General features: G+C 36.3%; 1 protein-coding gene across 21 annotated transcripts in view; it reads right to left on the bottom strand.

The window, feature by feature from the left end:
- Positions 1-26681, bottom strand: part of CAMK2D (calcium/calmodulin dependent protein kinase II delta) — a gene marked incomplete at both ends in the record, with an annotated part of 262163 nt that overhangs the window by 78410 nt on the left and 157072 nt on the right. For 13 of the 21 annotated variants that reach the window (XM_079716681.1, XM_079716667.1, XM_079716683.1 and 10 more), the window contains 2 exons: positions 343-415; positions 3952-4017. In XM_079716681.1, the coding sequence (XP_079572807.1) occupies positions 343-415; positions 3952-4017 (139 nt within the window). The remainder of the gene's footprint in view (positions 1-342; positions 416-3951; positions 4018-26681) is intronic. The other 8 variants (XM_079716684.1, XM_079716686.1, XM_079716673.1 and 5 more) reach the window with 1 other exon arrangement.

Genomic DNA, 26681 nt, shown 5'->3' with positions numbered 1-26681 from the left:
AAATCTACAGGCGGACATACATCACAGGCCAAGTTTATCTCCAGGCAAGTGCTGGTCATCTCAGAAAAGCCTGCCCCCAAACTGCCTCTGGTGGTTTACTCCTTGGAAACGTAACAGGTTGTGTTCTCAATACTGTCCTTCCCTTTTTGCTATGATGTATATTTAGCCTGTAGATGAGCAAACTGAAAAAGCCATCATGCATTATCATTTCATCATTTAGTCATTTTAGGGAAAAGTTGGGAAAGGCAAGGGAACCATTTTAAATACCCACCCTCTGCCCTTTCCCCAGAAAAAAAAAAAAAAACTTCCTTTGGTTCAGATTTATGGACTCCATATACTGACCTTCAGGTCCCTGTGAACTATGCCATTTAGGTGACAATGATTTACACTTTCTAGAATCTGCTGTATACAATGACTGTAAAGATACAAGGGCAGAATGGAAGGGAGAACATTTTAAAGGCACATAATCACATTGAATACAAAATAAAATGAAAGTTCGAATGAAACAAACAACAAACAAAAATTATATTTTTCACATTTTTTTAGCTTTACACTGGAATTAAATAATGCTGAATAAAGCTAATTCTGGTTCTAACAAAAATGACATCCAACATAGAATTTGTGACATATTCAGACAAAACAATTTGAGCTGTGTGTGTTTTTCATTGCAACTCCATAAATTAAATCACTTGTATACAGAAGTCAATATTTCCATATTCAGGGAGAAAATTTATAAATAATTCCCACAATGTTCTGGGAAAATTCTTCAGTGAAATAAAATTTATGGGTATTTCTCATACACATCTAAACTGTTTAAAATCTGAGGTCACAATTAAACATAGGTGTTAAAACAAGAGGGTAAACACAGATGAAGTGGCAGGTGAAACAAAGGTCAAAAAAAAATGGAGGGAGACATTTACCATTTTGACTTAGAAATGGTGTTGCTTGTATAATATATTAATAGGAAAACTAACGCACGTCTCCAATAACAGGGAGAATTTAAAGTAAACCCATGGCATAAAACAAACTCCTCTTCAGTATAGTCATACTCTGGGGAAGGGCTAAGAACTTACAAAAAATAAATAAAATTTAAAATCCCCTGGAGCACTGGTGGTTGTTAGACACATTTTCATACACCCCAGTGAAGGAAAACTTATGCTTATTACTATGTTAAAATGCACAACTTATGCTATTCTTATTCAAGGCTCACTGATGTCAAATAGACTGCTAATTAAATTCTATGGTAGACGTCATCGATGGGCACCTATAAGGTCCCATGAGCTGTCATATGACATACAGTAATGTAGAACATATCACACTGATGAATTCTGTACAAGTTCACTATGTGATTCAAATGCAGGTATATACAGACATTCATTCATTCTACATTCATTCATAAGGATTAAGCAAATACTTTAATGAGGATATTTTCAATCATTTAATGTACAAAATACTACTACTCCAAAGTAAATTCTTGAATTAAAAAGAAGTAATTTCCATCTGATTTATTACAATATGTCACAAAATTGATCATGATTGTGATTTTCTAGCTCTAACTCGATTAAGTGTATCACTAAAACAGCTTCATATTGGTTGTTTTTGACTATACAGCTTATTGGAGTGTTGATAATTATCTGTTAAATCATATGACTCTTTTTCCTTCTACCATATGTTCACTTTATACTACTTTTTAGGAATACTTCACTCTCTCATCTCAAACCACTGGTATAAGTTATTGGGCTTAATGAATAACAGAAAATAAAGAAGTAAACAAGAATTCATATTAAATAAACTTCACCATATGTTACCAGTGAGAATGAATTCAATTCTTAACTTCTTGAGGACTAGTACTAAACAGATTTTTACAAATTATTTGCTTTTTATGCTTGTAGTTGAGAAGAGAATGTTTCTTCTCCTTGATTATGTGTGGGACCTATCCTAAAATGTATCCCATAGTAAATTCCAAAATTTAATATAAGCATGCATATGAAATGATCCAACCAACCAAGGGTCTATCCTGTTATCTGTGGGGCTGCTCAGTAGTGAAAATGGTCTCTAGATTAATTTCAACCAATATTTTGAAACACAGGAACAACCTGTTTAACATAACTTTGAAAAGCAAAATAAATTCCCTAACTTTTTTTATTACCTTGATTAAAAAGATTACTCTTTTGGAAAGTGGGCAAATAGCTACTTCCAAGGCTATTCTGAGGCCCTTTTCAGAGGCCTAATGTGAGGATCTGGCTTAAACTGAACAAGTGATGATTCACTCATTATAGCATAAGTGATATGGAACTTTCTATTTGACTTTGGCAGGAAAAAATCCATTAAAAAATTAGAGTGTAGTCATGTGCAGAGAAGATTCACAAAATGTCATAAACAGTAGCATTAAACTGAAAAGATTAATTAGAAATTTAGAAGTGAGCCTGTGTATACATGTGCTACTTTGGAGGGAAGGGGAACCTTCTATCAGCTGACTATCTGCTGAAGGCCAGGCTACAGGGGGATTAGCAGCCTTAGGAAGCTCTGAAAGCATTAGATAGAGAACCAGCAGGCACAGACCATCAGTAACTGAATATATATAAAACATCTCATTGGGCTTCCCTGGTGGCGCAGTGGTTGAGAGTCGGCCTGCCGATGCAGAGGACATGGGTTTGTGCCCCGGTCTGGGAAGATCCCACATGCCGCGGAGCGGCTGGGCCCGTGAGCCATGGCCGCTGAGTCTGCACGTACGGAGCCTGTGCTCCGCAATGGGAGAGGCCACAACAGTGAGAGGCCCGCATACCGCAAAAAAAAAAAAGAAAAAAAAACCTCATTTATATTGCTAATAATGAGCCAAGTACTCACGGCCAGATTTTTCCAACTGCAGAGTATATGTAAGAAATGCCAAGGAAATTAACACCATACAGTCTAAGTAATGTCTAAGCAAGTAGATTAATGCTACTTCACTCCAAAAACATTGCCTAGAAAGTCTCAAATTAGACAAAATGTTAGCCATTTTTAACTTCTGTAAAAATTTTGCCAATTAGTAAGATTGGGAAATCCTCTTGAACCCTCTGAAGTACCTGAATAAATATTTTTTAAGTGAGAGTTCCAAGGACATTAATGGAATTTCCAAAGCGTTAAACAGCTCATAATGCCTGAAGGAGACCACTGGGCCTTTTGGAGTCTGTTTCTTTTTATGACCTCTGATTAGACGTGGGCTGTTCATGGAACTTCTGTGATGATGGAAATGCTTTATATCTGCTATATCCAGTCGGTTGCCACTAGCCACTCATGCAATTAAGCACTTGAAATGGGGCTAGTGCAACTGAGGAAGTGAACTTTTAATTTAATTTAATTTTAATTAATTGAAATTGAAATTAAGAGTCATATGTATAAACAACAAGGTCCTACTATATAGCACATGGAACTATATTCAATATCCTGTAATAAACCATAGCAGAAAAGAATAAGGAAAAGAATATATATACGTATAACTGAATCACTTTGCTGTACAGCAGAAATTAATACAACATTGTAACATAGTATCAACTATACTTCAATAAAATAAATTTAAAAAAAAGAAAGTCATGTGTGACTAGTGGCTACAATACTGGGCAGCCTAGCATCTAGAGAGCTCATAACTTTGATAAAAAATTATATTTCTTTATTATAAGTCATTCCAGTTAGGCTTTTAAAAAAAATAAAATAGGTATTCTAACTATAGATACTAGATAAAAATAAAGTTTAGGCCAGATTCATAGTTTGTTTGTTTTTTTTCTTCAAAAAATCATCTTGGACATCCTTAAGAGAGAAATATCAATTAAGAGGGTCTCATCAAGAAAAGTCCAAGATGGTATTATGAAAGTCTCATAATCTTAAGCATCATAATATATTTGTAGAGAGATATACTGAACAAGTGTCATCTGAGTGCTGAGCCTTGTATCTTGCCCAGGGCAAGTCACTTACCTGGCGTCGGCTTCACTGTAATATTCTCTCGCCACTATGTCTTCAAACAGTTCACCTCCAGTAACTCTGTGAAGACAAACAAGATATTCACATTAAAAAAGAAGAAAAAACTAGGCATCAATAGATTTGCACCAGTGTTCATATAGAATATATGTTTTCAGATTATTTTAAAAATTACTATCAAAACATAAAGCAATTAAAACATTATGACTCCATAATGATCAATTTATATTAATCTAAACATTTCCATCTCTTCTGTTTGCCTTTGTATCACTAGATCCCGAGGATACAATATTCTGTATACCATAAATATACTCAGACATATCTTATAGAAAATGGTTTCTATGAAACTCTTCAATTCTCTAAATATTAAATGAGGTCTGACAAAGTGTGTGGAAGCATTTAGGAACATTTTCTGAACAAAAAGAGAGGATAACACATATCATGGGTGTAGAGTGGGAGTTTGCAGGCTGTATTTCTCTGGAGGAGCTCGTTTTTTAAACTGCAATGAACTTGCCTTTATGGGCTAGAGGTGGCCTTCCAAAATACATACCACTTTGGGGCTGAGTGCTTGATTTTCCTTGTAAAGCAATTTCCTTTATGTTCCATGTCTTTGCCGGTAAACTAAGACTCAGGTTTTGGCAGTGCCTGGGAGGCAGCAGTGACCCCTTGCCAGCTAGGAAGGAGCCATATCTGTCTGCCCTTTTTAATAAAGTGAAGACTTCCCCACAACTCAGCAACTAGATTTGGTTACTCCAGGAAGTTCATTCAGACTGTGGACTTCGAGGTTTTCTAAATAAGGAGATGTAACTATCTCTGGGATTCATTTCTTCTCCAGGTCCAATAGATTACTGCTTTGGGGCTAGAATTCCCTAACCAGTGATTCTCTGGCTTAGACTTTTCTTCTCCCTGCTTAAAAAATGACTTTTTAAATTTTAAAAAGTCATGTAATTTTGTAGTAAAATTTTAAAATATGGAAATGTACCAAGTCCTCCCCTATCTCTTGATCCCAATTCCACTCCCGGAAATAAACTGATTTTAACTTTACTCGTGTCCTTTCAACTTTTTTTATCTTTTAACATTTATACTTTTCCCTTTGCAAACACACACAAAGAAACACTTTTCTCACTAAAGTGAGATTGTGCAATATACAAAAATCAGGCTAATCATGTTTTTCATTTTGCATTAAATTATGGGCACTGTTTCATGTCAGAAGCATTTTTTTCCCTATTTAAAATAAGTAGTGTGTATGCGTGTGTGCACAACATCTTTGAGAGTATTATTAGAAGATAAATTCTTAAAAGTAAAATTACTGGGTCAAAGAGTATCCACATTTAAAATTTTGTTGGGAAGACAAGGAAAATTACCTTCCAAAATGGTGGTACCTCCAACATTTTGAAAGTACCGACAGACCCACATCATTACTAATAATGGTTATTGTCAATAAATGAAAATGCCTATCTAACTGGAAAAAAGTTAGCTCATGTTAATACGAATTTGAGTATTAGTGAAATGAATCATTTTCTTACGTATTTATCAGTCATTCCTTCCTCTGTTATGTTCTGACTTGATTTTAAAAGAAACTTTCAGCTTTGGAGTTTAATCTCATAAGAGTTAACATTTATTGAGTGCTTACCATGTGACACACTGTGTGCTAAGCTTTATATTAACTGATAAATTCTCATAATTTAGGACAGTTTTACCACTAGCCCAGTTTATTGATGAGAAAATGGAAGTACAGAGAAGTTAAGTAACTTGCCCAATTTTACACAGCCTTGAGTGGCATAGGCAGGCCATCCACTCCACAGCCCATACTTTCAATCACTATACAGTACAGCCTTTTCAATAATTACACTGTCCATTTTTCTAGAGATTTAGAAGGTATGAGTCATTTGGTCAAGCATCGAGTGAAGGTATAAAACTTGCTGTATGTACATTAGAGAGTGTGAGATAAAATTAATCTAAGATAGTTTTTTGTTGTTCTTGTTTTTTACTTTAATAAGTTCTGAAATATCATCAAATGATAACATGTTCCAGGGATCACCGGTTATTACTCTTGTCTGTATTTTCCTCTCCTAAATGAAAAGATATGATACTAAAAACTGTAAATTTGTCTGAAAGTTTACCCAACTTTTCCCCATCTCCATTGCATTCTGGATATTTATAAGTCCTTTAATGTTGAAGTTACTATTTTCAATTCTATTACTTCTACATATAAAATGGACATCTAAAATGATTATTTAAAGCTTCATATGGGCTTGTTATGAAAACTATGGTTATGTGTACATGTAATTTCATTTATTGGCTAAGTTTTTCTCCCAATTAGAATCTATGATATTAACACAATCATACAGTGTGCCCTTGACAAATTATGATACAAAGTAATTAAATATTAGACAGAAAGAACTTCCAAAAAATCTATTACTGTCTCTATAATGATAATAAGAGTTTTGTGGGATTTCTTCCTTTGAATGTGACCAACGTAGATATGATATATATTCATATTTATCTTTGTTTCTGACCACAGGTACCAAGAAAATCTGTATATATTACAAACAATTTTGGATTGTTAAAGTGTTTAACAACTATTGATTAAAAAGTCCATTTTACTAATAAAATTGCTACTGCATATATAGTAGCTTCTTAAATATATTATATACTCCATGAGAATTGTCAGATCCTAAATCAGTAGGATCAGGACTTACTGATCTTTGTTACCTTAGCACCCAACCCAGCAACTAAGACATGACATTTGTTCAATTAATGAGTACTGAAATAATGATTAAATGAATTAACCAAGTCAGAAAATCATGCTACCCATCTACTATAAGTTTAGAGTTTACATGTGCTTAAAAAGAAAAAGGAAAACACTAAAATTTAGCCATACGTGACAATAGGTTTTATTTCTTAAGGGGTTTGTATCTAAAGAAGAATACTGAAAAGTCAGGTGTAACTATTAAACAAATTTAAGGGGTATAGAGAGCTTTACGTAGAGTTGGAGATTATGTAGTCAACTGTCTCTGACAGTACTCTTTCTCATTTTCTAGCATTCATTTTTCTCATTATTTAAAAATATCCTTGTGCAAATGAAGCCATTTTGTCATTTTTGCTATATGTATGATAAATGTCTGAGAAGGAAAAAAATGGAGTTCTAATAGAACACACTGTCTTAAAGAGAAACTTGAATTTTTTAACTTTAACACATTTCTATACTCACATGATTGCTTAATGGAGCACAAATTTAAGCAGCAGTTATTACAGATTTTGGAAAAATTTTAGTATGCTATGTGAAGTTTCACACAAAGTCACAAATTAAATCAGTCTCATGAATAAACTGTTAGATTAATTAACTAGAAATTTTGCAAATAAATTGGTGTCAGGGATCTGTATGATATGAGGTATATCAATTATATATTTGAAGCATTAATTATCATTTATGAACCTCTATAACATTAGAGCTTACAGGAAAAAAATGATAACTCTAGAACTATGAAAATATGAGACTCCGTATATCAAAAAGATTTTTGTCATTGCTGTTGTTATTTATGGGAATGCTGATTCATTTTGTGTTATCCAGCAAGAAAGAATTATTCATGCTCCTTGTATATATATTTGTGAATTATATCAGAAATAGTTGAAAGTAGTTTCACCTTGAATAAAACATTTATAAAATTTTGAAGATTACAGTTTTTACTATGACACTGAGAGCAGCTGCTAGCATCCAAGATGTCAAAGATTGGAGTTTGGAAGAGAAAATGGCACCACATTAACTCAAGAACCAACACCGATGTAGAGATTAGAGCATGCCCAAGGTAGTGGGGCAAAACCCGTGAACCTCAGGCTTTAGCCACGTTGGAAAACAGGAGCCCAGAGCAGGGCCCAGCTAACGCACAGTGAGGAGGCAATCTCTCCAAGGCAGGGCCAGGAGTGTCTCCTAGAAAAAGGAGTAATTCCCCCTGGAATTTCAAGTATAAAGCTGAAGAACAAACCCAATGAGCAGAGGCCACCAGACCTGAAATCCAAGGCTCTGAACAGAGGCAGCAAAAGTCATGTTAGCAAAGAATCACCATAGTCACATTTTTTGTCTGTTTGTCCAAAAACATTTCATATGCTGACTTGCATTTGGGTAATGGGTGTGTCTTCCAGTGTCCTCCCGGGCAGAAGCTGTGAGTGGTGACGTGTTTGCCTGTGTTACCTGCATGGTGCCCGGCACACTGCCTTCCATACTGTTGAACGATAACAGCAAATATCCATTGGAAGCTCACCCTGTGCCAAGCCCAAGTACTGTTCTAAGTCCTTACGGGTTGTAACAGAACAACCTCATGAGGCAGATACTAGTGATATTATTTCCGTTTTATACACAAGGACACTGAATTAGTGGAGGTTAAGGACTTTTCCCAAGAACACACAACACAAAAAAGAAAGGGTTTGCTTATTCCCATTGTGCTACCCTAATTGTTCCCCCTTGGACACAAGCTGGAGAGCAGCAGAAGAGCAGGTAAAAGATCTCTGGAGAGCCCATAGGATCATGTGAAAAGACTGGGAAGAACAGTGACATAAAGGCATTCCCACTTATATCCCCTTTAATTCTTAGATTAAAGTAAGAGCAACTGCTGCTGAGGGCTGGTCAGAGTGAAGCTGATCACGGTTCATTAACAGGAGTGTTACTGGTCTTCCTGGCCAGACAATCTTTCACCAAGCGGGATGGTCCCTTGAATAGGCAAGACTGTCAGCACCAGGCCCCACAATAGGTGCCAGTAGCACTACCTTGTCAATCCCACTATTCCCAGTCACCCCAAGGTCCCCCTAGTGTCCTTGATGAGAACCACTGAGCTAAGGGAACAGCTTATGGAGATACAATTGAAAAGTCAGGCCTTCTTAGCACCATCTTCTAACATATATAGTCAACCAAGCCAATCTCTGGGCAGACATCTATGATGGAACACTGTATCCTCAGTACTTTATAGCATGTCTGGCAGATAGAAAGAGCTTAATAAGTCTTTATTGAGTAAATAGATTATCAAATAATTAAATGGATGAATGAAACCAGTCCACAATTTTATGGTTTAATCCATATTTAAGCTAGAAACTGAGGGTAAAGAGGCTCAACTACCTTTCATATTATTTATCTACCAATCTCTAGACAAATCCTGCTGACTTTATCTCCAAAATGGATCTTAAATCAGGACTTCTTTCCATCTCCACTCTAATGTCACCAGTCCAAGTCATCACTGTCTGTCACCTGCACTACTGCAATGGCCTCCTCATTGGCACCATCTCCTCTCTTGCCCCTCTGCCATCAATTCCCCAGACAGTAGCTTTAAGTGTACATCAAATCTTGTCTCATGGCTACATGAAGCTCTTAAATACCTGTGCACTGCTTTTCCAGGCAAAATCCTTACATGACCGGCATGTCTCCTGACCCTCCTTGCTGCCCCTCTCCATCCTGCTCCAACCACAGCAGTCTTTCTCAAGTTCCTCAAGTGCACCAAGCTCCTTCCCATCCCCAGGCCTTTTCACGTGCTGCTCTCTCTTCCAGAATATTCCCAACATCTTTACCTTTACTCTTTGGTGAGTAAATCCCTCTTATCCTTCAAAACTTGGTTTAAATTTTATATCCTCAGACCCCCTACTCATCTAAGTTATCTTACCCCCTTAGAACCCTGTATTATACTCCATAACACTTATCACCATTATAATCACATATGTATTTGTGTACACATTTGTTTAATGTTTGTTTTTCTACCTGTATGGTTGCTCTGGGAGGGTAAAATCTGTTCCTGCTTCTTCACTATAAAATATCAAGTGCTGACACATAGTGCTTGTGACAAGCTCAATAAATGCTCATTAAGTGAATGATCCCAGGGTTTTATATTGCATGGAGAGCAGACGTGTGGGATGATCACATATCAATGCCATAATGTTGATGCTCCTGATATCATATCACTTACCATTATATTTTATAAGAAAGCAGGTATCTCTCAGGCAGTTTTCCCCTGGAAATCATATATTTCAGTTTTGGATCTTATAGTATCTTTCCCATAAGAGAGAGTTTGTCTGTGAACAAATCATGTCTGATCACAAATGCAGGAAGTATTTGTTGAATTCATTATAAAGGCATATACTTGGATTAGAGATTGAGAAGGGAATAAAAACATGGTGTTTTGAGGGCAGACAGCAGAAGCAAGAAGAACTACAAGCCTGCAGCCTGTGGAACAAGAAACACATTCACAGAAAGACAGACAAGATGCAAAGGCAGAGGGCTATGTACCAGAGGAAGGAAAAGATAAAGTCCCAGAAAAACAACTAAAAAAAGTGGAGATAGGCAACCTTCCAGAAAAAGAATTCAGAATAATGATAGTGAAGATGATCCAGGACCTCAGAAAAAGAATGGAGGCAAAGATTGAGAAGATGAAAGAAATGTTTAACAAAGACACAGAAGAATTAAAGAACAAACACCTAGAAGAATTAAAGAACAAACAAACAGAGATGAACAACACAATAAATGAAAGGAAACATACACTAGAAGGAATCAATAGCAGAATAACTGAGGCAGAAGAATGGATAAGTGACCTGGAAGACAGAATGGTAGAATTCACTGCTGCAGAACAGAATAAAGAAAAAAGAATGAAAATAAATGAAGTCAGCCTAAGAGACCTCTGGGACAACATTAAACACAATCACGTTCGCATTATAGGGGTCCCAGAAGGAGAAGAGAGAGAGAAAGGACCAGAGAAAATATTTGAAGAGATTAGAGTCAAAAACTTCCCTAACATGGGAAAGGAAATAGCCACCCAAGTCCAGGAAGTGCAGAGAGTCCCAGGCAGGATAAACCCAAGGAGAAACACACCGAGATATATAGTAATCAAACTGACAAAAATTAAAGACAAAGAAAAATTATTGAAAGCAACAAGGGAAAAATGACAAATCACATACAAGGGAACTCCCTTAAGGTTACCATCTGATTCCTCAGCAGAAACTCTACAAGCCAGAAGGGAGTGGCATGATATATTTAAAGTGATGAAAGGGAAGAACCTACAACCAAAATTACTCTATGAGTAATGAGATACAGCAAGGATTTCATTCAGATCTGACAGAGAAATCAAAGGCGTTACAGACAAGCAAAAGCTAAGAGAATTCAGCACCATCAAACCAGTTCTACAACAAATGCTAAAGGAACTTCTCTAAGTGGGAAACACAAGAGAAGAAAAGGACCTACAAAAACAAACCCATAACAATTAAGAAAATGGTAATAGGAACATACATATCAATAGTTACCTTAAATGTGAATGGTTTAAATGCTCCAACCCAAAGACAGAGGCTCCCTGAATGGATACAAAAACAAGACACATATATATGCTGCCTACAAGAGACCCACATCAGACCTAGGGACACATACAGACTGAAAGTGAGGGGATGGAAAAAGATATCCCATGCAAATGGAAATCAAAAGAAAGCTGGAGTAGCAACACTCATATCAGATAAAATAGACTTTAAAATAAAGAATGTTACAACAGACAAGGAAGAACACTACATAATGATCAAGGGATCAGTCCAAGAAGAAGATATAACAATTATAAATATATATGCACCCAACATAGGATCACCTTAATACATAAGGCAACTGCTAAGAGCTATAAAGGAGAAAATTGACAGTAACACAATAATAGCGGGGGACTTTTAACACCTCACTTACACCAATGGACAGATCATCCAAAATGAAAATAAATAAGGAAACACAAGCTTTAAATGACACAATAGACTAGGTAGATTTAATTGATATTTATAGGACATTCCATCCAAAAAAAAGCAGATTACACTTTCTTCCCAAGTGCACACGGAACATTCTCCAGGATAGATACATCTTGGGTCACAAATCAAGCCTCAGTAAATTTAAGAAAATTGAAATCATATGAGGCATCTTTTCTGACCACAACGCTATGAGATTAAAAATCAGTTACAAGGAAAAAAATGTAAAAATCACAAACACATGGAGGTTAAACAATACGTTACTAAATAACCAAGAGATCACTGAAGAAATCAAAGAGGAAATCAAAAAATACCTACAGGGCCTCCCTGGTGGCGCAGTGGTTGAGAGTCCGCCTGCCGATGCAGGGGATACGGGTTCGTGCCCCGGTCTGGGAGGATCCCATATGCCGCGGAGCGGCTGGGCCCGTGAGCCATGGCCGCTGAGCCTGCGCATCCGGAGCCTGTGCTCCACAACGGGAGAGGCCACAACAGTGAGAGGCCCGTGTACCACAAAAAAAAAAAAAAAAAAAAAAATACCTAGAGACAAATGACAAGAAAAACATGGTGATCCAAAACCTATGGGATGCAGCAAAAGCAGTTCTAAGAGGGAAGTTTATAGCAATAAAGCCTACCTCAAGAAACAAGAAAAATCTCAAAATAAACAATCTAAACTTACACCTAAAGGAACTAAAGAAAGAAGAACAAACAAAACCCAAAGTTAGTAGAAGAGGGAGAGGACTCAAATCAATAAAATTAGAAATGAAAAAGGAGAAGTTACAATAGACACCGCAGAAATACAAAGCATCCTAAGAGATTACTACAAGCAACTCTATGCCAATAAAATGGACAATCTGGCAGAAATGGACAAATTCTTAGAAAGGTATAACCATCCAAGACTGAACCAGAAAGAGTTAGCAAATATAAACAGACCAATCACAAGTAATGAAATTGAAACTGTGATTAAAAATCTTCCAACAAACAAAAGTCCAGGACCACATGGCTTCAGAGGTGAATTCTATCAAAGATTCAGAGAAGAGCTAACACCCATCCTTCTCAAACTCTTCCAAAAAATTGCAGAGGAAGGAACCCTCCCAAACTCAATCTATGAGGCCACCATCACCCTGATACCAAAACCAAGACACTACAAAAAAAAAAGAAAATTATAGACCAATGTCACTGATGAATATAGATGTAAAAATCCTCAACAAAATACTAGCAAACAGAATCCAACAACACATTAAAAGGATCATACACCATGATCAAGTGGGATTTATCCCAGGGATGCAAGGATTCTTCAATATACACAAATCAATCAATGTGATACACCATATTAACTAATTGAAGAAGAAAAACCATATGATCATCTCAATAGATGCAGAAAAAGCTTTCAACAAAATTCAACACACATTTATGATAAAAGCCCTCCAAAAGTAGGCATCGAGGGAACCTACCTCAACATAATAAAAGCCATATATGACAAACCCACAGCAAACATCATTCTCAGTGGTGAAAAACTGAAAGCATTTCCACTAGATCAGGAAGAAGACAAGGTTTTCTACTCTTGCCACTATTATTAAACATAGTTTTGGAAGTCCTAGCCATGGCAATCAGAGAAGAAAAATAAATAAAAGGAATACAAATCAGAAAAGAAGAAGTAAAACTGTCACTGTTTGCAGATGACATGATACTATACATAGAGACTCCTAAAGATGTCACCAGAAAGCTACTAGAGCTAATCAATGAATTTGGTAAAGTTGCAGGATACAAAATTAATGCACAGAAATCTTTTTCATTCCTATACACTAATGATGAAAAATCTGAAAGAGAAATTAAGGAAACACTTCCATTTACCACTGCAACAGAAAGAATAAAACACCTAGGAATAAACCTACCTAGGGAGACAAAAGACCTGTATGCAGAAAACTATAAGACACTGATGAAAGAAATTAAAGATGATACAAACAGATGGAGAGATATATCATGTTGTTCTTGGATTGGAAGAATCAATGTTGTGAAAATTACTATACTACCCAAAGCAATCTACAGATTCAATGCAATTCCTATCAAATTACCAACGGCATTTTTTACAGAACTAGAACAAAACATCTTAAAATTTGTATGGAGACACAGAAGACCCTAAATAGCCAAAGCAGTCTTGAGGGATAAAAACGGAGCTAGAGGAATCAGACTCCCTGACTTCAGACTATACTAGAAAGCTACATTAATCAAGACAATATGGTACAGGCACAAAAACAGAAATATAGATCAATGGAACAAGATAGAAAACCCAGAGATAAACCCACGCACCTATGGTCAACTAATCTATGACAAAGGAGGCAAGGATACACAATGGAGAAAAGACAGTCTCTTCAATAAGTGGTGCTGGGAAAACTGGACAGCTACATGTAAAAGAATGAAATTAGAACACTCCCTAACACCATACACAAAAATAAACTCAAAATGGAGTCGAGACCTAAATTTAAGGCCCGACACTATCAAACTCTTAGAGGAAAACATAGGCAGAACACTGTATGACATAAATCAAAGCAAGATCCTTTCTGACCCACCTCCTAGAGAAATGGAAATAAAAACAAAAATAAATAAATGGGACCTAATGAAACTTAAAAGCCTTTGCAAAGCAAACTACAAACAAGATGCAAAGACAACCCTTAGAATGGGAGAAAATATATGCAAACGAATCAACAGACAAAGGAGTAATCTCCGAAATATAGAAACAGCTCATGCAGCTCAACATTAAAAACACAAACAACCCAATCCAAAAATGGGCAGAAGACCTAAATAGACATTTCTCCAAAAAAGGCATACAGATGGCTAAGAAGCACATGAAAAGCTGCTCAACATCACTAATTATTAGAGAAATGCAAATCAAAACTATGATATCACCTCACACCAGTTAGAATGGGCATCATCAGAAAATCTACAAACAACAAATGCTGGAGAGGGTGCGGAGAAAAGGAAATACTCTTGCACTGTTGGTGGGAATGTGAATTGATACAGCCACTATGGAGAACAGTATGGAGATTCCTTAACAAACTAAAAATAGAATTACCATATGACCCAGCAATCCCACTACTGGGCATATACCAGAGAAAACCATAATTCAAAAAGACACATGAACCCCAATGTTCACTGCAGCACTATTTACAATAGCCAGGTCATGGAAGCAACCTAAATGCCCATTGACAGATGAATGGGTAAAGAAGATGTGGTACATATATACACAATGGAATATTACTCAGCCATAAAAAGGAACTAAATTGGGTCATTTGCAGAGATGTGGATGGATATAGAGACTGTCATACAGAATGAAGTAAGTCAGAAAGAGAAAAACAAATATCGTATATTAACACATATATGCAGAACCTAGAAAAATGGTACAGGTGAACCGGTTTGCAGGGCAGAAATAGAGACACAGATGTAGAGAACAAATGTATGGACACCAAGGGAGGAAAGTGGTGGGGGGATGGTGGTGGTGTGATGAATTGGGAGATTGGGATTGACATGTATACACTAATATGTATAAAATGGATAACTAATAAGAACTTGCTGTATAAAAAAATAAACAAAAAATTTTTTAAAAACATGGTATTCTATGATTCTCAGGAGATAACTAGCTATTATTATATTCCATTTTTTGAAGAACGGAACCCATATACCTCTTTTTTTTTTTTTTTTACTATAATTGAGTACAGAGATCAAGAATATCTATATGTTCAACTTCTGTTTGAGATTATGCCCCTCTCATATGTTCAAAAACATTCAAATTTCTTGGTGAATGATGAGTTTTAAGATGAGTCAAGCAGTGCAACTACGACATGAGCAGGATGAGATTTGTCAGCCAGTTCTGATACAGTGGCAATGGTGGGCATGGAAGCGGCTGATGAAAACTTGGGATGGACGGATTCAAAACACAATTCTGGTTCATTGTTAATGCCACCGTTAGTATCTTTTTTTAGCTAAGATCAATTTACTATGTAAGTTATTTTCTAGCTGAATGCCCAGTATTTGATAACATCTCTGAAGTAGTAGATTATCTGAGGTTGACCAGAAATGGTTTTCTGAATGGATGCCAAATTGTATGATGAAAATCAAAAAAGGTTGAGAGTTGCTTTAATCGAAGGTCCAAAGAGTTTCTTATTGATTCTGATGTAGATAGATTTGTTGAGTCATACTAGGAATTACAGTAGAGACAATAAAACTGAGACAGGCTATTGGAAGTGTTCCATTCAAAACCTGAGTCAGGCCAGAAGGAAAGGCAGCACAGTGGGGGACGCTCAGTGTGGGATACTAAAGCAGGACAGTGTATTCATTGGCACTGTCCAACTTGTAGTATTAAGCAGAGTGGGGGAGTGAACTGGGGTGGCAGTGTCTGAAATCCTTCAAAGGAGCACTTCCTTTACTCCTGTTTTTCTGTGTAATCAATCTTTCCCTTCAATATCATTCTGGATTTCTGTATCCTCCCTCAATTCTAAAACTCATGCCAACTCTGCTTTTTAATCCCCTCCTCATTCCATCTTTCACAAATGCAGATGAAAAATTTGAACCACTAACAAAAGTTCAGATTCTTAAAGTTGTTTTTCCTCTTTGATGACCAAGAAAAAGCATTAATGAAAATAGTGCTGCTAACCACAATTAAGGGCACATGGAATAAAACAAATGCAGAAATGAGATAGGTTATTTTTGTTCTGTTAACATCACAGACCTCCTCAAGTGAGCAAGTCAGTCATTAAGCTTATTATATTTGTGTGTGTGTGTGTGTGTGTGTGTGTGTGTGTGTGTGTGTGTGGTTTAACAAGATGCCTTAATCTAAGATTGCTTAAATGCTCAGGCAATATTTTGCAAAGATGTACATTTCAAAATGAATGCTTCCTGAAAGCAAGGAATAGACCACGATTCTATGCATTAAAAAAAAAAAAAGTTTGATGCAAATTAAAATCATAGAGAGATACCAACTCACACGGATTAAGATGGTTACTATAAGAAAAACCAGAAAATAACAAGTGTTGCTGAGGACGCAGAGAAATTGGAACACTTGTGCACTATTGGTGGAAATGTAAAATGGTACAGCTGCTGTGGAAAACAGTATGACAGTTCCAAAAAATTTTTTTTAAACAGAATTACCATATGATCCAGCAATTCTACTTCTGGGTATATACCCCGAAGAATTAAAAGCAGTTTCTTGAAAAGATATCTGCACTCCCATGTTCATAGCAGCATCATTCACAATAGTTAAAACATGGAAGCAGCTCAAGTGTTCATTGGCTGATCAGTGGATAAGTAAAATATGGTATATGCAGACAATGAAATATTGCTCAGTCCTAAAAAGGAAGTAAATTGTGACATATGCTACAACATGGATGAACCCTGAGGACATTATGCTAAGTGAAATAAGCTAGTATGATTTCATTTACATGGGGTACTTAGAGTAGTCAAAATCAGAGAGACAGAAAGTAGAATGGTGCTTGCCAGGGACTGAGGAGAGGGAAGAATGGGGAGTTATTGTTTAGTGGATGCAGAGTTTCAGTTCTGCAACATGAAAAGAGTTCTACAGATGGAAGGTGATGATGGTTGCCCAATAATGTGAATGTGCGTAATGCCACTTAACTGGACATTAAAAGTGGTTAAGCAATTTTTATGTTATGTATATTTTACTATAAAATTTTTTAAATCAAAACAATATTTGATGATGATAATAATGATGATGGCAATGAAAAAGAGTGTAATCCAATGCAGACTAAATAAGTATTGCTACTTCCTATTCCTCTGTGGGTCCCAGAGGGATTTAGGAAATTATCCATACCATAAACTTGAACATTAATAAACAGTTCTACATCATCCAGTTGTTAAAACAATTTGTTCCACTGTTACTTTTCACTTTTAGGCAGCATGGTCAAATTGATAATGAAGTAGATTCAACATAATATCAACTGGTTTGTTATTAGCCAATTGTGTGAGGTCAGGTCAGGCAAAAAATCTTTTCCATGCTGTATTTTGTCTATTCATAAAATGCAAAGAGAAAAGACAGCATCCCTCCCTATTCAGAGTCACCAGATAAGGGCTGTGCAATTTGTGTTGTATACAAAGGCACAAGCCAAGGAGGCAAGGGAGGGCTGTAATCCAGCCTTATTCCACTCTCTAAGCAAAGTGCCCATACCAGGAGCTTTTTCTAATGGCACAGAAACACCAACAGGCTAACAGTGGCTCTATCCATATCTGACCAAGTTCCATGAGTAATTCAGTTCACATTATCCCCAACTCACCAAGATATGACTGCCATGACCACAGAACCCCTTTGGAATACCCAAGGACACTCAGTAAGGCAGACAAAGTGTTCTCAACCTAGGCATATCAAATTTGAAAGTAAATGCTCTTTCAGTAGTGTCTATGAGGTGTGAGCCATTTATAAAATTATTTATAAGTCCTAATGGAAATCTTAAAATTGAAATTTAAGGCTGTGCAAGCTGTGTTTGGAGATCAGCAGAATTGTTTGCCTCTCTCATGTCTTATCACAGATCTTTTGACTTGGGGTTAGCCTGCTAAGGGGCACATTATCTCCTTGGCAATCGATGACTTGCAATCACACAGCTTTGCACCAGTCCTACTCTTAGCTCACCAAAAATCCAGCATTGCGCATGCACATATTTTCTAAGGATGGAGGAGTTGATAAAATAATACGCTCAGCTCTCCAGGAGAAGACACACAACAGACAACACAGTGCCTATGCCTATATAAAAAGAAAAAAATAAGAAAACTGATAATCCATCCAGGTAGACTGTGGTGTATGTCCTGTTGAGGCATCAGCCTTCCCTGCCAAGCATGGGCTTCTGTCCCTTAGATTTCCAGTCCCTGGAGCTGAAGCTGGGCCCACACCCAAATGTGCAAGACACTCTTGGAGGTGAGGGATCTGGCTGAAGAGAGTTGGTTACACCCTGGACCCACAGTTTGGCAATAATAATCTTCAGCTGAAGAGGCGAGACCAAAGGAGAAATATCTCTCAACGCTCAGGTAATTTGCAATGTAATTAAATCATAGAGAGAAAAATTCCATTCTTATAATTACTAATTTTCTGCTTCATCTACCCAAGCTAACTGCATATCCTTTCACATTTTAAAAAGAAGTTAATTTATATATTTATAGCAAGTTTTTAAAAAATAGTGAAGTCACTGATCTTTATTTGATGACCTAAATATTTTTAGTAATTTCCTATAAATTATATATATTGTATTTGTTTTGCATATATCATATACATATAACATCACACATAAAAAATAGATTCTCATTTTAAGAAGTGAAAGAAAAATTTCTAACATATATCATACATCTTAACAAGATACCTGATATCCCATACTCTAATGTGCATAAAAATATAAAAGCCAAAAACAGGAAAAAAGCACTCACCATTTATAGATTTATATATACTACAGATATTCCAAAGAATCACAAGAGACTATTATAAAATATGTTTTTCAAAGAGTGGAAAAGTCCACCTAATTGGAAACAATTTGAGTTCTGTGAAGAAATCTATTAACTGCACAATTGAAATTCAGTAAATCTATCAGAAGTTCTACTATATAAAAGCTAAACTAAAATCTTGATACTTGTGCTATCTCTTAGCTATTTATGAGACTAAGTTTCATGCAATGCAATGTGGACGTGACTATTCTAAATTTACCTTCATATTGAAATCACTGTCATTTTAAAAATCTCTTGTATTACCACAATTTTTGCTCATATTTTGTTATTTATCATGCCTGGATGATCAGAGGAAAATAATCACTTTTTAAAAAATATCTGCCATTAGCCCTCTGATGAATGTTACTAAGTGATCATCATCACCTTATAAACTATATATCATTAATTTTTTTACATATACTGAACCACTCTAGGACTCCTGCTGATGTTCTGCTGAATTTTCCTGTGAATTCCTGTTTTCATTGTTAATGCCAGGGCAACTGCCTTTAACTAAAAATATCACTGCAGCTAAATTTTGTTTCACAAGTTAATTGGGCTGAAACAGTTTGCATATCTCAGTAATTCATCTAAAAGTTGGCTTTAGGTACCAGAAGAATGAGCCTGAATTTAGCCACAAAATGTTTGGATCATCTTATGAGAGCAGCAAAGCCACTATAAATGATGGGCGGATTTATACACCTAAACTAAGATTCTAACATATTTCTGACCAACATTATCCAGAAAGAATCCTGGAATAGAGGTGACAGATGAACCTAGTGATTCAATGATACATCCCTATAAGACAATACTCCAAAACACTGGGGTTTTCCAAGATGACAGGTATGAGTTTTGACTCTTCAGAAGCCCGACAGACTCTCTGCTGCAGAGGACGTATTGTTCTTGGGGATCCCTGTGGGTGTGTAGATGTTTACAAAGGAAATACTCAAGCTTATGTGGCTGCAAGCTATTAAATGGTGCTTATTGGGACTTCCCTGGTGGCCCAGTGGTAAAGAACCTGCCTTCCAATGCAGGGGACACGGGTTCAATCCCTGGTCAGGGAATTAAGGTCCCACATGTCACAGGGCAACTAAGCCCACATGCCACAACTACTGAGCTCCCATGCTGCAAACTACAGAGCCCACGTGCCCTGGAGTCCTCGCGGTGAAACGAAGAGCCGGCGTGCCGCAAGAGAAAAAAGATCCCACATGCCTCAACTAAGAGCCGATGCAGCCAAAAAAAAAAAAAAAAAAAAAAAAAAAAAAGAAAGAAAATAAATAAATAAAGTAAATATTTTTTTAAATGTAATACAAATAACCATGAGAAGTTAAGCTTGTCACCTATACATCAATATTTTTTACATACTAATTCTACAAATATTACCGAACTGTATCCCTAATATGTACGAGGCTTGCCCATACTAACAGATAGGTATATAAAGAATCAAGTTGTAAGTTCTATCATCAAGCATTTGATCTATTGGAAAAAGCAGAAAAATAAATCGAAAGGTATCTTTCTGTGGAACATGCTGTAAAGCATAGGTCTGTTTTTAAATCCTTATGACCTGGTAATCCTAGTAACTAGAAAATCTTCTCATTTACATAGGAAGTATGTGCACCTGAAAGTAAAAAAGTTCCACCCAATACTCATTGGCATGATAAAAGAAAGAAAAATTAACATGAATGTGGATGGTGTAAGAGCTCACTGATAAATAAGCAGTAAGTACCATCCACCCTGGAGCATTATACCAATGGATGCCCAATGTCAGTAAGGCTGGGGGTCCTCTCATAACTTGTCACCTATTGCAGTTTATGAGAAATTCCTGCTACTTTCTCCATTTTCACAGAGGGCTTTAGACCACTGTTATATGAATTCAAAAAGTTACACTCTTTGTACACAGGATAAGCAAAAAGAGAGGAGGGAGTAATAAATTCACAGAGGATAAAAGAGAGGAGAGAATTATAAATTCTTTCTGGGAGTCAGAGAAACCTTGAAGAGTGACGTGCTGTTGGGGAAAGAATTTACATAAATGAGGAAGAGCTGGACAGGAAGAAACGTGGGACAGGAATGCCCAGGCAGAAATGTGAGTTTAGTTGGAGAAAGATGGAGAGAGAAAAGGATCAAAAGGATTGGAAATAGGAATCTCAATCTCTTCTTATTTGGTCCCAATATGGTTTCCTTCCATTGTTCACAATAAATACCCAGGATATACCTATTACTAAAGGGACTTACAGAAGCTATATTCTCCCAAATGCTATAAACATTCTTTTTGGTATGCTCTAGAGATCATGCTTTCATACTGGAAAATGGTAGTAAGTTAAATTCTAGTATCACATCATTTTCCCAAATATCTGAATAAAGACTCATCAAACTGAATTAATCTAGTTTTTGTTTTTGGTGTTTTTTTTTTTTTTAAGATAATGCTGGATTAATTTTCACACAGGGTTACAGAAATAATGCTTCTTGAAGGGGTATCTAGGGCAGTAATCTCATTTTTTAAAATATACCAAAAATTAGTTCTGGTTTTATTCCCAATGTTTTGATTTAGTCAATAGCAAATAAGTAACTTGTTTCTAGGTTTAGCACTCATCCTCACAAATTCTTCTCCATGTTTCAGCTTGAGTACTCACTCTATTGCCAATATACTACACTTACTACCGGACAACAGATTTATTATTCTTTACTTTGTATTTTTAGTTGGGTCTCTGGAATATTACTGAATGATTTATTGCACACGTGTATGCACACACTTGCACACACACCCACTTACTTCATAAGTGTGAAAAAACATAGCTCCATTTGCTTTTGTAATTTTATCTAACTTTTTATTGGCTATACAATGTTCAACGAATTTCAAAACAAACAAGGAGAATCACAGTAAAGCTATAGGAATTCAGGTTAATTAGCTGAATAGGCATATTTCTGAATTATGGAATATTTTTCTCAGGAAATGAAGCTATATTTCTTTTAAATAAAAGGTAATAAAGCCTCCTTTGCCTCCTTTGCAGATTAGAGGTTCTGCCAGAGCTCCACTAAGAAACAGCTAAGAATCTTACATCAGCATGCTACAGGCAAATTATTGTGTTAAGTACTTATTTGAAATCTCATTTATACTCACTTTCTTAGCATACTGCTTATCTAGAATAGAAAGACAGACCTAGGCCTAGATCATTCGACTACCATTTTAGAAAATGAATAGTCTATTTGTGTATTTGTGCATTATTTAAACTAGCTTCCAAGAGGTATGTAAGACAGCTTATCATCTGTCAAATTACCTAAATTATCTAATTTTCTCACCGGAACTCTAAGTGCATGTTCTAATGTTTCTTATTCAAGTTAAAATACAAAAAGAGTAACAAATTTGTACTTAATAGCCACCTACAAGAACCTATACAATCTTAGCTTGCCTCCATTTTTTATCACAACAGCTCAGTAAGAGGAAATGTGCTTAAACTTAATAATTAATTGTGCACTGAATCAAAACTATTCATTTGTTGCTTATTATGTGCAAGCCACTAGGCTAAGTGCTTAATTTATTGGTTTAATCATTTGGTTTAATGGAATTAAAAAAATAAACAATTAGGTTCTCAGGAATATAAGGCTTAATTTAATTAAATTAATTATTGCAGAACTACAAACTCCTAATTCACAGTTTGTTTCATCACTATTCAACAGTAAGACAACATGATCTTTAGATGCGGATATAAGGATGAAATATATCCTTATATACATATTAAACACAGTATTTGTAGGAATTATTATTGATAGCAATTCATCCCTGGAATGCAGATGTTAAGTCAGTATAATGCTAATCAGCTTTAGCACGATGCCAAATGTAAAGCACGCTCAGACGCTCTGGACCTGGGTGTTTCAAGTCTAATGTGTAGGTTTCCTTCACTGAGAGCATTCTTTCTGTCTCTGACAGAAGCCTCACTTCTCCTTCCTCCTATATATCCTGTCCTTTCCTGCCACCAGCTCCACAGGGAAGAGGGTGTTGCAGACATACTGAACCATTTTGTGGGACCCTAGAAAGGAAACCATAGGATGTTTCAATGTCTTGTCACATCTCCAACTCTAAGACGGCAGGTTGCTAGATGGGTAGATTGATGGATGGTGCTATTCTGAAGTTATCTAATGTTGGAGAAGGAAAGATGATTCACTAGGAGGCACTTCTCAAGATCAGAGGGAGCAGAGGTGGTGGTAGAATTCTATTTTAATCACTTGGATGTTGTCTATTTAACTACATTATTCAAGTCAGAATATACCTATACTCAACTCTATATAAAGAACAAGCAAATTCAGCATAGGGTCATATATCCCTATCAAGATTTGTATTTTGCTTAAGCAAATTTTTTTTTTTTTTAATACGTGGGCGTCTCACTGCTGGTGGCCTCTCCCGTTGCGGAGCACAGGCTCCGGACGCGCAGGCTCAGTGGCCATGGCTCACGGGCCCAGCTGCTCCGTGGCATGTGGGATCTTCCCGGACCAGGGCACGAACACGGGTTCATGTTTTGAACACGAACACCCTCAACCACTGCACCACCAGGGAAGCTCTTAAGCAAAATTTAACGTTAGCAGTCGCTGGAAAAAGGGGGAGGGAAGAATTTAGAGAAAAATATTACAGATCGTGATGGTGTAAAAGGAAACTAGCCTTAGAATTTAAAAATTACTCAGTGAATCTATGAAATAGACACTTCTCATGTTTCTTTTAAACTCCCATTTGTATCTATTAAATATTTACATTTCCATTTATAAGATGTTTCCTATATCAATTCTTTATACTAAAGATGCTTTACTGCCAGGTACCCAAATTGAAATAGATGAGGATCAAATGGGAAGACTTTCACACATGTATAAATGATCACCATCTTTTTAAGAAAAGTATCTTTTTTTCCCCCCTGATTTTTTGTATTTGAAATATTCCAATTATTTCCTCTGGACCTGGTTTTTTCTCTGTGCCCTTTACTCTTGCCATCATCCTTGAGTCTTTGACCTGAAGTATACTATACTAAGATTATCATTTGTTAGATTAAAATAGTGCTATTAGATTTACAAAAGGAATTTGGGGTGACTGTTCAGTTTTCCCATTAGGAATTTGCATTTTATACTGCTTGAAAGCTGCAAAACCACTAAACTTAGAAGCATTTGAATTAAATTAAGAAATTCAAAGTTATATAAGAGGAGCTATTCAATGTAGCATTATCCCTAATAGCAAAAGTATAGAAACAAGCTAAATGACCATCTTTGCAAGAATGGGTCAATAATTATGAAGCAACAGTATGATTATTACACTGAAACTAAAATTATAACAATGAGGGTGATGTATGAACAAAAAAATGTGTGTATAGTATAAGAGAAAGTATTAGAACACAAAATAATTCAGTATATGCATATCATTGTAAAAATGTAAATACACATGAGTTTTCTCTCATTTACTTGTAGAACACCCAACTCCTTTGAGGTTTATGCCACCTGCCATATTACCGTCGATCACCCCCTCATCTCTGTTACCCTTACCACTTACATATGGTCACCTCCAGCCCCCTCCTCCACACGTCTTCCATCTATTATCTTCATTGACTTCACTGTCTACTTAGCTCTTCCCACATTCTACTCGTTTAGTTCCTTGAAGCAGTTCTGAGTGATGACAAGGTCAAAGATGCAGGCAAGGGTAGGAGTAGCTGACATAAATTTAAAGTATAAGTAAATAAATACATACATCAGAATTTCTGACCACAGCCTATGATTTTTCCTCAAAAACAATCCCAGCCCCCACTTTTATTCAACAGAGTTTTGGAAGTCCTATCCATGGTAATCAGAGAAGAAAAAGGAATAAAGGGAATCCAAATTGGAAAAGAAGAAGTGAAACTGTCACTGTTTGCAGATGACATGATACTATACATAGAAAATCCTAAAGATGCTACCAGAAAATTACTAGACCTCATCACTGAATTTGGTAAAGTTTCAGGATACAAAATAAATACATATAAATCTGTTGCATTTCTATACACTAACAACAAAAGATCAGAAAGAGAAATTAAACAAACAATCTCATTTACTGTAGCATCAGAAAGAATAAAATGCCTAGGAATAAAACTACCTAAGGAAGAAAAAGACCTGTACACTGAAAACTAAAAGATGCTGATGAAAGAAATCAAAGATGACAAAAGCAGATCAAAAGATATACCATGTTCTTAGCTTGGAAGAATCAATATTGTCAAAATGACTATACTACCAAAGACAATCAACAGATTCAATGCAATCCCTATCAAATTACCAATGGCATTTTGTAGAGACTAGTACAAAAAATCTTATTTGTAGGGAGACACAAAAGATCTTGAATAGCCAAAGTAATATTGAGAAAGAAAAACAGAGCTGGAGGAATCAGGCTCCCTGTCTTCAGACTATATGATGAAGCTACAGTCATCAAAACAGCATGGTACTGGCACAAAAACAGAAATATAGATCAATGGAACAGTATAGAAAGCCCAGAAATAAACCCACATACCTATGGTCAATTAATCTATGACAAAGGAGGCAAGAATATACAATGGAGAAAAGACAGTCTCTTCAATAAATGGTGCTGGGAAAACTGGACAGCCACTTGTAAAAGAATGAAATTAGAACATTCTTTAACACCATACACAAAAATAAACTCAAAGTGGATTAAAGACCTAAATGTAAGACTGGATACTATAAAACTCTTAGAGGAAAATATACCAGAACACTCTTTGACATAAATTGCAGCAATATCTTTTTTGATCCGTCTCCTAGAGCAGGGGTCCCCAATCCCCAGGCCGCAGACCGATACCAGTCTGTGGCCTATTAGGAACCAGGCCGCACAGCAGAAGGTGAGTGGTGGGTGAGTGAGTGAAGCTTCATATGCCGCTCCCCATCCCTCATATTACCACCTGAACCATTCCCTCCCCCACCCCCTGTCCGTGGAAAAACTGTCTTCTTCAAAACTGTTCCCTGGTGCCAAAAGGGTTGGGGGCTGTTGTCCTAGAGGAATAGAAATAAAAATAAAAGTAAACAAATGGGACCTAATTAAACTCAAAAGTTTCTGCACAGCAAAGGAAACCATAAACAAAATGAAAAGACAACCCATAGAATGGGAGAAAATATTTGCAAAATGATGAGACTTTCAAGAGATCAACCTCCAAAATCTACAAACAGTTCATGCAGCTCAATATCAAAAAAACAACCCAATTAAAAAATGGGCAGATGACCTAAACAGACATTTCTCCAAAGAAGACATACAGATGGCCAAGAGGCAAATGAAAAGATGCTCAACATCGCTAATTATCAGAGAAATGCAAATCAAAACTAAAATGAGATATTACCTCACACCAGTCAGAATGGCCATCATCAAAAAGTCTACAGACAGTAAATGCTGGAGAGGGTGTGGAGAAAAGGGAACCCTCCTACATTGTTGGTGGGAAAGTAAATTGGTACAGCCACTATGGAGAACAGTATGTAGGTTCCTTAAGAAACTAAAAATACAGCTAGCA

Source organism: Hyperoodon ampullatus, assembly GCF_949752795.1.
Source record: "Hyperoodon ampullatus genome assembly, chromosome: 1".
NCBI lineage: Eukaryota > Metazoa > Chordata > Mammalia > Artiodactyla > Ziphiidae > Hyperoodon > Hyperoodon ampullatus.
This window is presented reverse-complemented; position numbering and strand designations above follow the sequence as displayed.